Raw genomic sequence first — 14,831 nt, forward strand, 5'->3', positions numbered from 1 at the left:
ATTTCAGTACTAATACTGAAAATGTATTACAGTACTAATATTGAAATAAGGTGAGAGATTTTGTCTGGCCAATTTCATTTTATTCTCCAGTCCTTTTTGTTAACACAGTCACAGAGCTCTCTCGCCTGACTGCGCTACACTGTTGCCTGTACTAGTGGATTGTCGTGCGTGATTGCAAAGACACACCTCAGAGCTTCTCGCAACAAGTCTCGGTCTGACCATACAGACAAGTTCAGACAGAAGTGAAGGAGTGGCTGCAGTCATAAGGAGGAGGCCAATTTAAGTCATTCAAGTGTTACAGGGAAAACGAACTTGAACTGATATCCGCCTTCATTTCGCGAAGTGTTTGTGTTTGAGTTCATGTCTGTGAGCATATGATAACGCTCGAGTAGGGGGGAAAGTGCGATTCCCGATCGGCTGACTGAACCAAAATCAAATCAAGAGAGCAGCAGCAGCAGCAGCAGCAGTAGGAGCGTATGTAAAAGCTCAAATCGGCTTTTCTGGATCCCGAACCTTCACGCACATGTTGCTCATGTGATCGGGGGACACCGACGATTTGCCATGGACAAATCTTAACTGCTGGACGAAGAGGTAAACACACACTGGAGATAATGAATCACGGTCGAGCGCTGGAAGTCAGAGTGGTTGATGGTTTTCCCACTGCTGACAATAGGAGGGCTGGATGTCATGAAATTACTCAAAACTTATCCTCAAGCAAGAAAACAGTGGTAAATGACCGTTCTACAAGCACTGTTTTCTATTTCAGTTCGCAGTTAAGAGGTTAACACAGGTTAAAATAGTTCTTTTCAAAAGTGACAAAAATGTTGAGTTGTAAAATTGCAAAAGACACAACTAAAATTTACAGATAATCTCATACTTATTTACTAATACTTTTTTGTTTACTTACCTAAGTTTTGTAAGTTGCTAATTGAAATCAGTTATCGACAAACGTTACTTGGATTTTTACATACAGTATCATCTTTTTGGTTCCTTATTTTGGATCATATTATTGGAAGCCCATCAGAAAAATATAAAATTCATGATAAGAAAATTATTACTTAAGTATATAAAAATTATAACTTAGTAGCTTAACGTTGTGACTTAAAATCACTGATTAATTTCAAGTAGCTTTATTGTTATTTCCAAACACAGACAGACAGACCATGGACTTAAATGCTGTTCCTCCAGGAACAGTATAGTACAATGGAGTTGTATCATGAACCACAACACACATTAGTGTCTACAGGTGCAAACTGGAGGCTGTGTTACACATTTCCATAGAAATCTAAGCGATTGAGTTGCTACAGTGATGTCCAGTTCTGTAAATTTTTTTTAAATACAATCAGTTTGTATTTGTTATTTATGTCAGCTGCCTGAATCTATAATCAGCAATTTGCCGCTGTAATCTACCTTTGTGATTGTCGAGCTTTGTTGCATTCCCAAACTCTAGTTTTCACTGCTGTATTCACCAGTCAGAAAGTTTTCTTCTTAAGCAATGTACCTCATTGCTAATCTGTGCTTGTATTTTTCATTTTATTGCAGCACTTCCTTTTGGTACCCTTCTCTGTCACTTCTCATACAGCTGTCATGCGTAGATTCAGCTCTGAGGGATCCCTCCTGGATCTTGACTTCTTCCCATGGAAAAGAACAGCACCAAAGAACTCTGATTTTCAAAATAACCGAGAGTCTGGCACTTACACACTTAAGGTGGAGGAAAATTATGTGGATATGAGGTCATCCCACCTGAATCCAACCATCCAGGAGCCCAGAGCAAGTGTCGGGGAGGCAGGAAAGAGGGAGCTGACCAAGGAGCACAGTGTCAGTGTAGAGAACATACAGAATCTGGGGAAACAGGATAAAAACCACCTTGGAGTGTGTGTCATCAGTGAGGGCTGCAGGGCATACAGTGACAGCCAGCTGGCCCCAGGCCCCCGAAGCGGCACTGAGAATGTGGAAACATGTGAGCTGCCCTCCCCGTCTCCCTCGTCAAACTCTAGCCCCTTCTCCTCCAAATCTCACTACAGGCACCAACCTAAACCCCTACTGTCATCCGCTAAAGTGCACCTCAAGAGTCTGTTTGGACAGGTGGGACACCTGTTAAGTTTACCCTACACTGTATAACAGCATAAAGGGAGGTTCTTAAAATGTCCTAAACTTAATTAGATCATTTAGATTAAAGGTTTGAACTTTTTTACCAAATGTTTATTATTGCTGGACAGTTTTTTTCTACTTTCCAGGCACTGGTTTTTGCTCCATTCATTTTGTTAAAACAGTAGATTTGCATTGAAATATTATCTTCTGCAGTCGTGGAAGCAAACAATTGTCCATGTACACATTCAGCAGACACAATGTGGCTTTACTATTCATTTGAAGTTGTGTTTCTAGGCTAAAAGCAGCTGTTTGCTCTTTGCTTTAAAGAGCTTTAAGTCTGCACTAGGAAGTTCATGGACTGGAGAATGAAAACCATGAGCTGAAAAACAAAAGAAAAAGTTATTAAGTTATTAAGTTGAGGGCACTTGCAAATATGATAATCTGCTACTTCATAGTGTGACTTCACTACAGTGTGTAAATATGGTACATGTATGCCATTTTACTACTACATACTAGACTTTATCCATCTCCAAAAAGAAATCACAAACAACTCAGTGGTTTGTAAAGTAATTCACAGTATTGGGTTTAAAACATGATCTTTAAAACTGTGAATAATGTTTTTAAATAAGTTCCATTGTTACCAGCTGCAACACGAATGCATCAATTTAAAAAACTAAATAATGCTATGTTTAATGACATGAAATGAGCCATTCTGCATGAAGAGTACTTTTACTTTTGCTTCTTCAAATGCTGTTTGAGCCACTGCTTTTTATGTACAATTATTGAACGTTTTATATGAGGTATTTGTGTTTGGAATCTCTGCACTATGGTTTTGGTACAGGGCAGCTTCATTTTTTTTTGTGTGAAAACAACAGTCAAGTGCCAGTGTAAACACCGAAACAGGTTTTTCTTGTTAACACAGGCCTTCAAGAGATTCCTCCAAAAGATGCTTCCCATGTAAGCAATGGAGGCCAAATGCACAGTCTGTGCCAAACTATTAGAAAGTTAATTTGAAGACAGTTAAAGAATTCAACCTTCCAAATAAGTCACATTAAGTAAAAATATTCCGAGGTTTAAGTGTTACCTTCTTTTTGACTTTCATTCCACAATAACTTAACAGGAAAACACAAACAGGGATTCTATACTAAAAACACTTTAACTTTAGTAAATATCTGCTTGGTTTAAAAAGCTCATTACAAAGGCCTTAAGAAGAGACCCCTTGATGGCTGGTATGAACAAAAGGTATGATTACAACAAGTAAGACCTCATTCAGTATCCGGACACTTGACTATTGTTTAAAGCAACTGTTAACATATCAGACCAACATGATGTCCTATAAGTGCTCTGGATGAAGTCATATGTAGCTACTGAGCTTCCATGTCAATAGATGCATCTCCAGAACGACCAAGACTGATAACCATGTCATATTGTTAGATGATTTGGAAAAGGCCAATGAGTGCACCTTGAGTTGGGACAGTTTTTTTCTTTGAAATCAAACTACAAACAAGAAATTCTGGATGACTGGCAATATTTTCCATTTCTTGATCAATTTCCAAAGTCTTGATTTTGTGACCATTGCCTAGATCACTTGCTCTGATTGAATACAGGGTGTACATACTATAAAGTGGTATCACAGTTTTTTATTTACAATTTATTTTCTTTAAAAAAAAGGCAAAGTAATAATGTATGTTTTGAACCCAGTTTATAGAGGATCTTTAGTTAGTGTTTCTGTTGCTTTTTCAGAGTCCGCATTCCTCAAACTCCAACCTGGTCAACACAGAACAGAAAGAAAGGTGAGAAAAAAAATATTTTTAGTTATTTTAATGTTCAGTTAAATAATTACTAATTGATAAAAATGATCTTACATCAAATAAGTCAGGTGATATGTCTTCTACACACTAGACATAAAAGAGAGTCACTTAGCTACTATCATCTTGACCCAGTTTGAGAACTGTCTCAGATGTCATGGGCATCTTTTGGTAGAGTCTGTTATTACCATCCCTGTCTTTATGTGGTCTGGGTCCACAGTGCTACAGAGAGGAGGTCTCGGCTGCTCTTCATGCATCAGTGGAGTCAGGTGCGCCATGGTAAGAAGAGGCACATTAGTCGAGAAGAGCTGGAGAAATGGGCTGAGTCCCTGAACGCCCTGCTGGCCAGCCAAAGTAAGTCCTGCTTACACACTTAAAAACACTTCACTATCTGATTAAAGCATTTCTTTTAAAAAGTAACAGACATATCTTTGTATTTTGGTGTACATGTGGATTAACAACAGTGGTTTTTATTGTTTTTCTATTCACTGAACAAACCAAAGTGCAAGATATTCAATTCAATTCAATTCAATTCTATTCAACTTTATTTATATACGTGCCAATTCAAAAAAAGTCATCTCAAGGCATTTTACAGAATAAAGTCAAGATTATAAAGATGTATAAAGAAAACACAACAGTTCCCCCCTCGAGCAAGCCCTAGGCAACAGTAGAGAGGAAAAACTCCCTTTAACAGAAGAAACCTCGAGCTGAACCAGCCTCAGGCTGGGCAGCCATCTGCCTTGACCGGTTGGGGTGAGTGGAAAGTACAGAGAGAAAAGAAAAGAGCAAAGAGCAAAAAAGCAACAACAAAACAGGTTGGTAGGACCAGTAGCTGCACACTGGAAAACACACAGCTCCAAAGCCGTGGACACCTGCAGAAAGGGACAGAGAGGGGGAGACAGAGAAAGAGAAAGACAACTACAGGACAAAACACACCAAGTTAATGTCATATAGTGGTGACAATTTTGGGGTGAGAGGAGAGAGGGACAAGAGGACGGAGGGAGCTCAGTGCACTGGGGGATGGGTCCCCCAGCAGTCTAAGCCTATATCAGCATGACTATAACTAAGTTTATTAAAGACCAAGGCTTTAAGTCTAGGCTTAAAAGTAGATAGGGAGTCTCCTTCCTAAATCTGCCTCCCATTCTACCTTTGGAAATTCTGGGAACCACAAGTAGGCCAGCATTCTGATCAAAGTGGTCTACTGAGATGATATGCTTCTATGAGGTAAAAAGCAGAGTTTTAAATATATAATAGAAATATTATATCTAAATAACTCTCCAAGGGCACTTTTGCACTTGTCCAGCCTGAGTTTGCCAATAATAGAATTTACATGGATTTAAGTAAGCCAGTTACAGTTAGATTTCTAGTCTAAGCTGACTTCTAAATGTCATGATGTGAATGAGTTGTTATAATTAGGGTAGGGGATTAGAGAGAAGTGATTTCCCCAGCTAGATTTCCTCGGGAGGATAATTATTCTGTCATTTATAGCATACATCTGACATGTTATTGAGGCCCACCTCTGATGTGGTGCATGTCGATTAAGCACAGGCCCATGAAGATACTGTAGGTGATTGGTAGAATTCCACAAACTCTAGAAAGTGGTAGTAGTGAAGGAATTCCTATGATCAATTGGACAAACTTGCAGGAGAGGAGGGTGAGGATGGGGAAGAAAGAGATGAAAGGGATTTTGAAGGCATGGCAAAGTGGAAGTGATCATCATTTCTGATCAGACCCATTATAACAGGGCATGTTATTCTCTATAGTAAAATGTCTCTTCACTATTCCTCCAGATGGCATCACCTGAACTGATCATCTCCACATGGTGTTGTCTGGAGGAACTTTTTTATCTAGCAAAAATATATTTTAATACAGTGAAGTCAGAGGACAGTTTAATACAATGTTTTCCTAAAACTAAAACCTTAGGACTCAAGTTGTAAACCAGAAAAGTCCCCAATTAAAAATTGAAGTAACTGAATTTCTATTGATCTTTAAATCTGTGATTTAAACAAGTAAGGCTCTCTGCCTCTCTTTAGGACTTTAGCTGTGCAATAAAACACACAAGGACTTAAAGTACCCATTTGTCAACAGCAGGCAAAGATCCGAGGATTTTGGGTCCATTTGTTTAAGTACTGAGGGATTGATATAAGCTCTGTGTGAAATTTTGTTTAATTACAAATCATGTTTACTTGGATATTAATGTCCCTCCATATTCTTTCCTTTTGTTTGCTAATATGATTTACAGATTTGGACCTCCGCAGTCAGTGTTATTTACTATTAGTCTACAATTTAGTATCAAAGTTGAAAGATGCTTAAGATTTTCTCAGTGTCTTTGAAGAAATGTACAGTACCTATAAAAAGTCTTACTTTGTAGTTATGTGTTTTAAGTTTGACAAGAAAAAGTCTTTTTATGTTGTTATATTTATTTTTTATGTGATACCTTTTATAGGCATGCTTAAATGTATGTGTCTTGGTTCTAAATATGGCAGGGTATAGATGGTAGTGTGACCAGGCACTGATGAATGCAGTCAGAGTTTTGGGCCACTAGGTTGTTGCTTTTGAGAGATGTCAAGATAAGGGGTCCCTTTATTGGTTATAGCATACAGAGAGTGATGTGATAATAAGGGCTGAAACAATAGTTGGTGGTAATCCAGCTAGAAATGTGCCAAGAAAAAGGGAGAAGAAGTAATATAACTAATGTAAACACAGTCTAAAGTAAACAGTTCAGACGTTACAGCACACAGTGAGGCTTCTCTGACCCTACTACTCTGATTATGTAGGAAACGCACTCAACATGTCCAAGGCCCTGAGGAGACAGTACACATAAGGCCCATGATAGTTCTTCTATCACTGATGTTATGACCAACACATTGCATCTTGGCGTTTAACTGACTCACCACTTCTGCCTCGGAGAGATTTTTTGTGCAACACAATGTCAAATCTGTCTCAAGTTCCTCTGGTCCTATCTGAACTTGTGTCATACTGAACTGATGTTGACATCCGAGCAGTTGTCACAGGTTACTGTGTGCTGGGCAATAAAGCTAGTGAACATCACTTCCCCTGCTGTTTCTATGAATAGCTCAGATACTAAACTACTGCACCCTGCTGTAAATAACAATCCAGTTAAGAGCCTCTCCAGCTAGTGATGTTTGATCAGTTTGACATTAACAAGAACTACAGTTGCAACATTGTGTGCAACCTGCACTTCTGTGTGGGTGGATTCCTTCATCACATCCCTGTTTCCTGGTAGTATTGTTTCTCTTTGTGTATTCCAGTGTCAAGTGACATACTTGCAAAGTCACCCATATAAACAAAAGCAGGAGAGGCCCTGATTATACATTGTGATAGCACAGACAGCCCCACGTGATATTTTGAATGACAGAGAGTCTTTCCATTTGCTTCTATTCTATAAGTATTCTCTGGCATTTTACATATTTAAACCTGCTTTTTTCTGTTCCTCTTACCACAATATGAAATTCTGCTATGGATTTAGATTTGCTTAAGTCAAAGCATTTAAAGGAGCACAGTTCATAACAGACACTGTAATTCATTCTCGCCATCCATCTTGGCTGATATGTAACAAGAAATATATATATTACTATATTACATGTACTGACAAATTTATGTTTTATATCAGATTACAGTCAGGGAATAAAATAGTGAGGACATTGTCACCATTATATCAACAATTGGAACCATTTGGAATCTACAGCTATTTTAGTACATAATGCCCTAAATTTAGGGGCTCAAAACAAAAAAGTCAAAGTAAAAAAACAAAAACAAAAAATAGATCAAAAGCTTTCAGCTTGTCCCTTCAGGGGTCGCCACAGCGTAACTTGTTTCGCAAGTTAATTTGGCATGAGTTTTTTAGGCCGGATGCCCTTTCTGCCGTCACCCTCCAATTTTAAACAAGCTCGTGACCGGCACCAAGGTGGCCCTTGGACAGTTTTCTTGCTTAAAAGACAAGTCTCAGTTAAACGACAAAATGTCAAACCGACAGAAAATTACCAAAATCAAACTGAACATGACCAAAAAAGAGTCAGCCCAACCACAAACCTTAACCTTATTGACAAAAAGTCCTGTCTCTCATCATCTCTCAGGTTTAGACATTTTTGTTGGTCTGTTTGTGTAAGTAAACTTTCTATAACTATCGCATTATTTTGTATGGTTCAGATTTTGCCCACTTAATCAATGTGATTTCTTCACACAATGATCTGCTCTATCCACACGTGCTCAACTGGACACAGACTTTGTACTAGGGAGATGGTAGAGAAAACTATGTCTAACGTCCAAATTAACTGCCTTTGACATATGAGTCCTCACATACAGCTTCTTCAGGTGAGGTCTGGATCAGTGAGTGTTGTTTGAAACAGGGCTCAGTTGAGAATAAATGACCACAAAAGATATAAACATTGACCAATAGTCATAAGGTAACAAAAGATGTCCGTAAGAAACAAAATGAGCCTAGAGCCTAGTAAAAAAAAAAAGACCAACAATGACCTAATGTCCTCATTTGTAGTAATTTTGTTTCTATTTCAGTCACAGTCTCCTGTGTAGGAGCAATGGGGGACTATTACCTGTCTGTGCCAAAGAACCTTTTTCCTTACAATCCATTCATGGTGTGACCCAATCAGATCTTTGGTTCATTCCAAAAAGAAAAGTCGCACTGGGGAGCTCAGGAATATCAAAACATCTGAAAAACCACAGAAAACATCTGTAGACAGAAGAATTCTTTGCCTTACCATTGTAGGTTTCTGTATGAAAATGGAAATTAAAATTCCCCCAAAGTTCATTCAGTGTTTTTTTTTTTTTTGACTAGAAAACAGATCTTTATTCAACTTGTCGGCATGCTACCACAATATAGCAATATAATATTGATATAATGTGATATTTGGCAATAAATATGGACAAATAAGAGAAATAGATTAGTGCATCCTGATAGAAACATGCATGTCTGAACTATATTTACCATAACCCATCCCATATGTGTTCAAATTATTCTGTTCTATTTGCCAAAATATGTCTGCACCTCTGAGCCTCACATCATATACTATGTTGTCATTAAAAACCTGCTCATCCCTACAGGCAGAAATGCCTGAAGATGATTCACATACAAATGTACAATGTTTAAAAAGCCATAGGTATTTCCCAAACAATGAACAAAAGGACATATCGCATTAGGTGGGGATCGCTTCAGCAGCAGATTATGGTATATGGTAAGAAGTATTTGTGACGGTAGGATTGTGTCTTTAGGAATGAGTAAAAAGAAACTAAAGTGTGTGTGTTGATAGTTAGGAAAACTGTCACCCAGTGCACCAGTATTGCTCACTGATGTTTTCACTCATAGTTTTTAGACAAAAATGGAAATATTGCTTTAAAGACATATTAGGCTTTGATACAAACTCACTGTTGGTTTGGCTCTGCACATGGGATTTGTTAACCATAACAAAAAATATACAATATGACCTTATTTGTCCTGAACTGTACACTCATGTTCTATCGCTTCACTTGTAAGAGGAAGAACATCTTATTTCTTCTTTCCAGGGTTGCATAACATCGCTGTAAGGACATCCAATATTTAAGAATGTAAATTTACAAACCTTATAGACAGATGACCTAATTCCTCAAATTCACAAATTTACATTTACACTAATTTGAAGCTGAATATTTTTGGTTGGTGAGTGAACAGAGAGCTGGACTGACCCCAGTAATCTGTGCTAATCCTAATTGCTAATTGGCAGTGCTGTCCTCTGTGTGTGAACTGTGAAGTCTTGTACTATGTGTTGCGTAAGCAATTTGAAGCTCCCCTCTGTGCAAAGCAGTCAGTCATGTGAGATATGTCTAAAACCAAGCCATGCCTCAGATGGTGCAGAGCTTATGGCTGCATGCCAATGTTTTACAATAAACCTGTGAAATGTTGCTGCTGGCAACACTTCTTTCTCATTTCCTTATTAGGCCTGAACAACTGCTGTGTCAGTGTGCTGTGTGTGGGCGTCATTCTCTTGTATCATGCATATTATGACGTTCCATGGTGAGGTAAGCCCCACTTATCCACTTCCTCCTCCTCTTCTCAGCTGCTGTTTCAGTGTTTGGAGAATTCCTGCGCTCAGAGTTCAGCGAGGAGAATTTGCAGTTCTATCTGGCCTGTGAGCAGTACAGACACTCCTCCAACAACTTCAGCCTGCAAAGACGGGCCAAGAACATCTGCTCCACCTACATCCAACCAGGCGCCCCTCGGGAGGTACACACTTGTTTTTGTACTTGGTTAAGCTATAAACCCCCTTTGCAAAGAACTTGGGAAACTTTTTGAATGCACTTTAGGTCATTTACAACCTACATCATAGTGATACACAGGAAATCGCTGTGTGTGAAGGCCAAGAGCATAAACAACATTTGAACTTTATGCCTTCAGGTTCAGCAGTGAGGAATATAGACACATGGGTTCTAGAGAACTTTAGAAAACTGTTGTGATTTAACATAATTCACTGCTCCATACAGAAATGTTATTAAAAAATTTTATTTGTAAATGTAAATGTTATTTATATAGTGCCAATTCACAACAAAGTCATCTCAAGGCACTGAAAAGAATAAAGTCAAGACTATAAAGATGTATAGAGAGAACCCAACAATTCCCCCTTGAGCAAGTCCTAAGCAAAAGTGGGTAGGAAAAACTCCCTTTAACGGAAGAAACCTCCAGCAGAACCAGGCTCAGGGTGGGTGGCCATCTGCCTTGACCAGTTGGGTTGAGTGGAAAGTGGAGAGAGAAAAGAAAAGAGCAACAAAAAGCAACAACAAAACTTCAGGCAGGTTGGTAGAACCAGTAGCTGCACACTAGAAAACACACAGCTCCAAAGCTGTGGACACCTGCAGAAAGGGCCAGAGAGGGACAGAGAAGGAGAAAGACAACTACGGGAGAAATCACGCAAAATCAAACCTGAAACTCTGAAACAGCAAAGCCATACTTTAGTTTTGTGCAGAAATGTTGCAGAGTTGCATGAGCCCAAGCTCATGTCTGATGCACCAAAAGACATTGGCAACCTGCTTTGTGGTCCATTGTGTTTTGTCAAATAAAGGTTGAAGCAAATGAACACAGACAAGGTACCAACTGTTAAAATTTGATTTACTTGTCTTTTTTCCCCACCTAAGTCACTTCCAACTTATTACTGAAGTACTATGTATGCTTTGGAAGCATTTTGTAATATTGGAAGCCTGTGTGGGCGATTTATCTTTGACATTACAATATTACATCAATAGCTGCATTCACTCAGAACCTTTTTCCACTAGTGCAATAGAGGTCTCTTAGCCGAGGTCCTGGACAAGTTGCTTTATAGCCTGTGAAACCTTAAGATGTTATGTGAAAGTATTTTTCTATAACTATCAATGACCAAACAAGCATTAGTCAAAGTTTTATTGAGAGTTTAAGACCCAAAATCTAATCTAGTTCACCAGGACAGTGTGGGTGTGCTTTGATCAGACTTGATCAGTGGTCTGTGAAAAAGGAACATTGCATCACATGCATATGTCATCAAATATTAAATGAAATGTCAGACACACACAACTGCACAAAGCAGTACGGCCTTATATTCACTTTTAAACATTTTTGAAGCTCACCCTCTGACCACTGAGAACCTCTAACTCTATGATTCACAAGTGTGTGTGTGTACATGGACTTATGTAACCAGGTTACAGTTGGCTTTCTCTGGAAAGCTGATTACTTAAGTGTCTTGTAAATGGTAAAGCTTGGGTAAGGGATTAGGGAAACTTGGTTTCCCCAGGTAGATTTTTGTCAGGAGCAGCACAGTGGTGAAGTGCCACAGCTAGAAGAATACAAGTTTGCACCACGGCCAGTCACGGCCTGCAGTTTGCATGTTCTTCTGACACAGTGCAAAGGCATGCATACTGGGTTAAGTGGTGAATCTAAAATTGCCGCTAGGTGTGAAAGTGTGATTGTAAGTGTGAATGGTTGTCTGTCTGTGTATGTCTCTCTGTGTTCGCTCTAAGATAGACTGGCGACTAGTCCTCACCCAGTGACAGCTGGGATAGGCTACATCAACCACATAAGATAAGCAGTTCCAGATAATGGATGGATTTCTGTATGGGATTGTCAAATTCTTTGCCATGTATACAGGTAACCAGGTGTAATCAGCTTTTTCTAACTGTGTATAACAAAAGGCTGCAGACAATGAATGAAAGTAGAGATTGTTAACAGGGTGGAGAGAGTTGGAGAAGAAATCAGGTTTCTCTGCTGCATGTATAGCTGGATTTCAGTAACCAGGTTTCTCAAGTGTATATAAACACCATTCCACGATTACCAGAGAAAGCTGATTTCTCTTAGTAACCTGGTTCAGTAAGCGCAGGTAAACGCCATGTCCTGTCCTGGGTAAATTGATTCCTCAAAGTTTTAGTTCTAAGATAACATCAATTAATAAATAAACAGTTGTGATTTTGGCATTTCCTCATATTAAGAACCAAAGGCTGATGAGGGATATGTGAATTGGTGTTAGGGTGATTAAAGGCTTTTAGAAAAGTCACAATCTGAGATGATATGTTTGTAAAACTTTTACAAAACCTCCAAAAATCACTGGTCATACAAACTGTTCATGTAAAATTTTAGAGGGAAGGGAGTATATTTGTAAAAAACAAAACAAAAGAACTTTAATTCTTTATAAACTAGTCAGCAGGTGTCCATGTCTCTTACCACCACATTTGGGAATGTATTTACCACATATAGCTGTCTCCTGGGAAGACTCTTTTTTTTTTTTTCATTACCACCACTTTTCTCAAGGAGCCTTTTTTTCTCAGGAGAACCATCTTTACTGAGTGACATTTACTAGCTGTACAAAGATAAAATAGTCGCCTCACCTCTTCCTTTTGTAGTACATCCTGACAATTGTAAAGTTGTACAGTAAAACAATAAAAGTGCTACATACACAATCCAGGCCCATGTCTTTCCATAATTTGCTCATGGAGGATTTTCCAACTGCTTTCTCTAAAGCAGCTACATTAGACCTTTATAAAATAATTGATTTGAACTTGCAGAAGTACTTTGTGGAATGTACGGACATATATTACATCTCAAAAGAAAAACAATTGAAGACATTAACTTCTAACTACAAGATAATGTCTAATACACAAAATAAGAGGATGCAAACTTTTGCACCCAACTGTAGCTCTCAGTTCTTCTAATTATAATTACTTTATAACCATCCTTTATAACCATCAAATGTTTATAACCATTTTTTTTGGGTAAATCACAAAAAGACATCTCAGTAGCAGTCAGACCCGGGGCTAAACAGTGGAACTGGCCTTTAAATCAGCATAGCACAATGACTCTGTTGTCTGTTGCAGGTGAACCTGGACAGTAAGACCAGAGACCTGACCCTCCAGCTGCTGCAGGCTCCCTCTCATACCTCTTTATCCCATGCACAGAAGCGCATCTACTCCCTCCTGGACATGGACTGTTATCCTCGCTTCCTCCAGTCCAACATCTACCTCTCCTTACTGCGAGAGGCCGACTAGAGGCCACAACACACACACAAACTCAGGACGAGCAGCAGTGGCGTAGTTTCCAAATGAATTATGTTGAGTTGCTGTGTAGGAAATATGTATAAAAACAATCTACATTTATATCTATAGAGCAAATGTTGATGCCCATTAGACAGTGTGTGTAAAAACATTCGTCAGTTAAATGAAATGGTAGCTGTGAAATGTAAAATAATGCCAATAACTCTGTGATACACAAGTGGAGTCAGGATGGGATTAGCCTAGCCTAGCATAGAGACTGGAAGCAGGGGGAAGCAGCTAGCCTGGTTCCATCCAAAGTCCAAACCCACCTCCCAACTCCTCTAAAGCTGAATTATTTATATTTTCCATCTGTTTATTTAATCAGAGTCTTGTCAGCACAGTGAGAAAGTCTGGTTTGGTACCATAAGACATGTAGAGACACCAACACAGCAGTACTTTGACCGATGAACTATGTGGGGGTACAAAAACACGCCACTATGACTGCATCTCATGTAATAAGAGTAAAATATCTATGTTTTTCTTTTTAACCTCTGTGACCAGCTTTTGTTAGGAAATACTGTATGTGTAAAAGGTAAAAAATAAAGATTGTATAATTTAGCTTTATCTGAATGAGTTTAATGAACTGCAAACTAGCTAAAGTCTGTAGTGTCATGCTGCTGGGCTGCAGGAAGTGCAGTGGAAAGGAACAAATCATGGGTTGCAAAGTTGATCATTTGTAATTATAAGCCAGTTGAGCTTTACCACACATAAATTTGCTATTGTTGTGATTCCTTCCCTAAGCATTTGTTCTCAAACTGAACAAATTCTACATTTACATTAAGCAATTTAATCTTTAAGTCAGCAGTTACTGAACATGATAATCCTAAAGGATAACCACAATGCTGCTAAAGAGCACGACATGGATGGATAAACTTGTTTGTCAAGAAATTACTAAACTCACCTTTTTTTCCCAGATTTGTTTGTGTGCATAATAAACACGATACAGTGTGGTAATGAGTAACTTCAATGTTGGTCTATTCTGGTTTGAACACAGGTGACAACCAGGTTAGCTGTTTCCCCCTGCTTCCAGTCCAGGTAACTAAGCTGTCTCCAGGATCAGTATGCATTTTTTCACTTTTTGGAAAACAAAAAAGCAGATAAGCTAACCTTTCCAATTTTTACATATTATTTGGCTTTAGGCTTTAGTTTAACTGTCTTGAGAATTTACAAAACAGACCAGGCAGTTTCCTTTCCCTCACTCAAGGGACCTGTTAAACTATGCAGCTCTTTTTTTATTCATTAAACATCCTTCTTGGAAGCAGCTTTCTATGGTCCAATAAGCTCAGGCTGTGTTTCCTATGTTGACAGAAAGGAAAAACAAGTTCAGCAAGAACAAGATCTTTGCTGAAAAGGTCAAAGTACTATTTGAGT

The 14,831-nt window shown here is 38.7% G+C and overlaps 1 protein-coding gene across 2 annotated transcripts; it reads left to right on the top strand.

Moving 5' to 3' along the window:
* The first annotated feature begins 215 nt into the window (after positions 1-215).
* si:ch211-152p11.4 (regulator of G-protein signaling 8) lies at positions 216-14,024 on the top strand. 2 transcript variants are annotated; one of them, XM_067509853.1, is made up of 6 exons: positions 216-591; positions 1,543-2,085; positions 3,835-3,884; positions 4,120-4,253; positions 9,971-10,137; positions 13,245-14,024. In XM_067509853.1, exons 2-6 carry the CDS (start codon positions 1,588-1,590, stop codon positions 13,413-13,415), a joined length of 1,020 nt encoding a protein of 339 aa, XP_067365954.1. In that variant the 5' UTR covers positions 216-591; positions 1,543-1,587; the 3' UTR covers positions 13,416-14,024. The 2 variants fall into 2 exon arrangements, with proteins under 2 accessions (XP_067365954.1, XP_067365946.1); XM_067509845.1 differs by lacking the exon at positions 216-591 and adding an exon at positions 595-728.
* The last annotated feature ends 807 nt before the right edge of the window (positions 14,025-14,831 follow it).

The sequence above is a fragment of the Channa argus genome, chromosome 1, assembly GCF_033026475.1.
Source record: "Channa argus isolate prfri chromosome 1, Channa argus male v1.0, whole genome shotgun sequence".
NCBI lineage: Eukaryota > Metazoa > Chordata > Actinopteri > Anabantiformes > Channidae > Channa > Channa argus.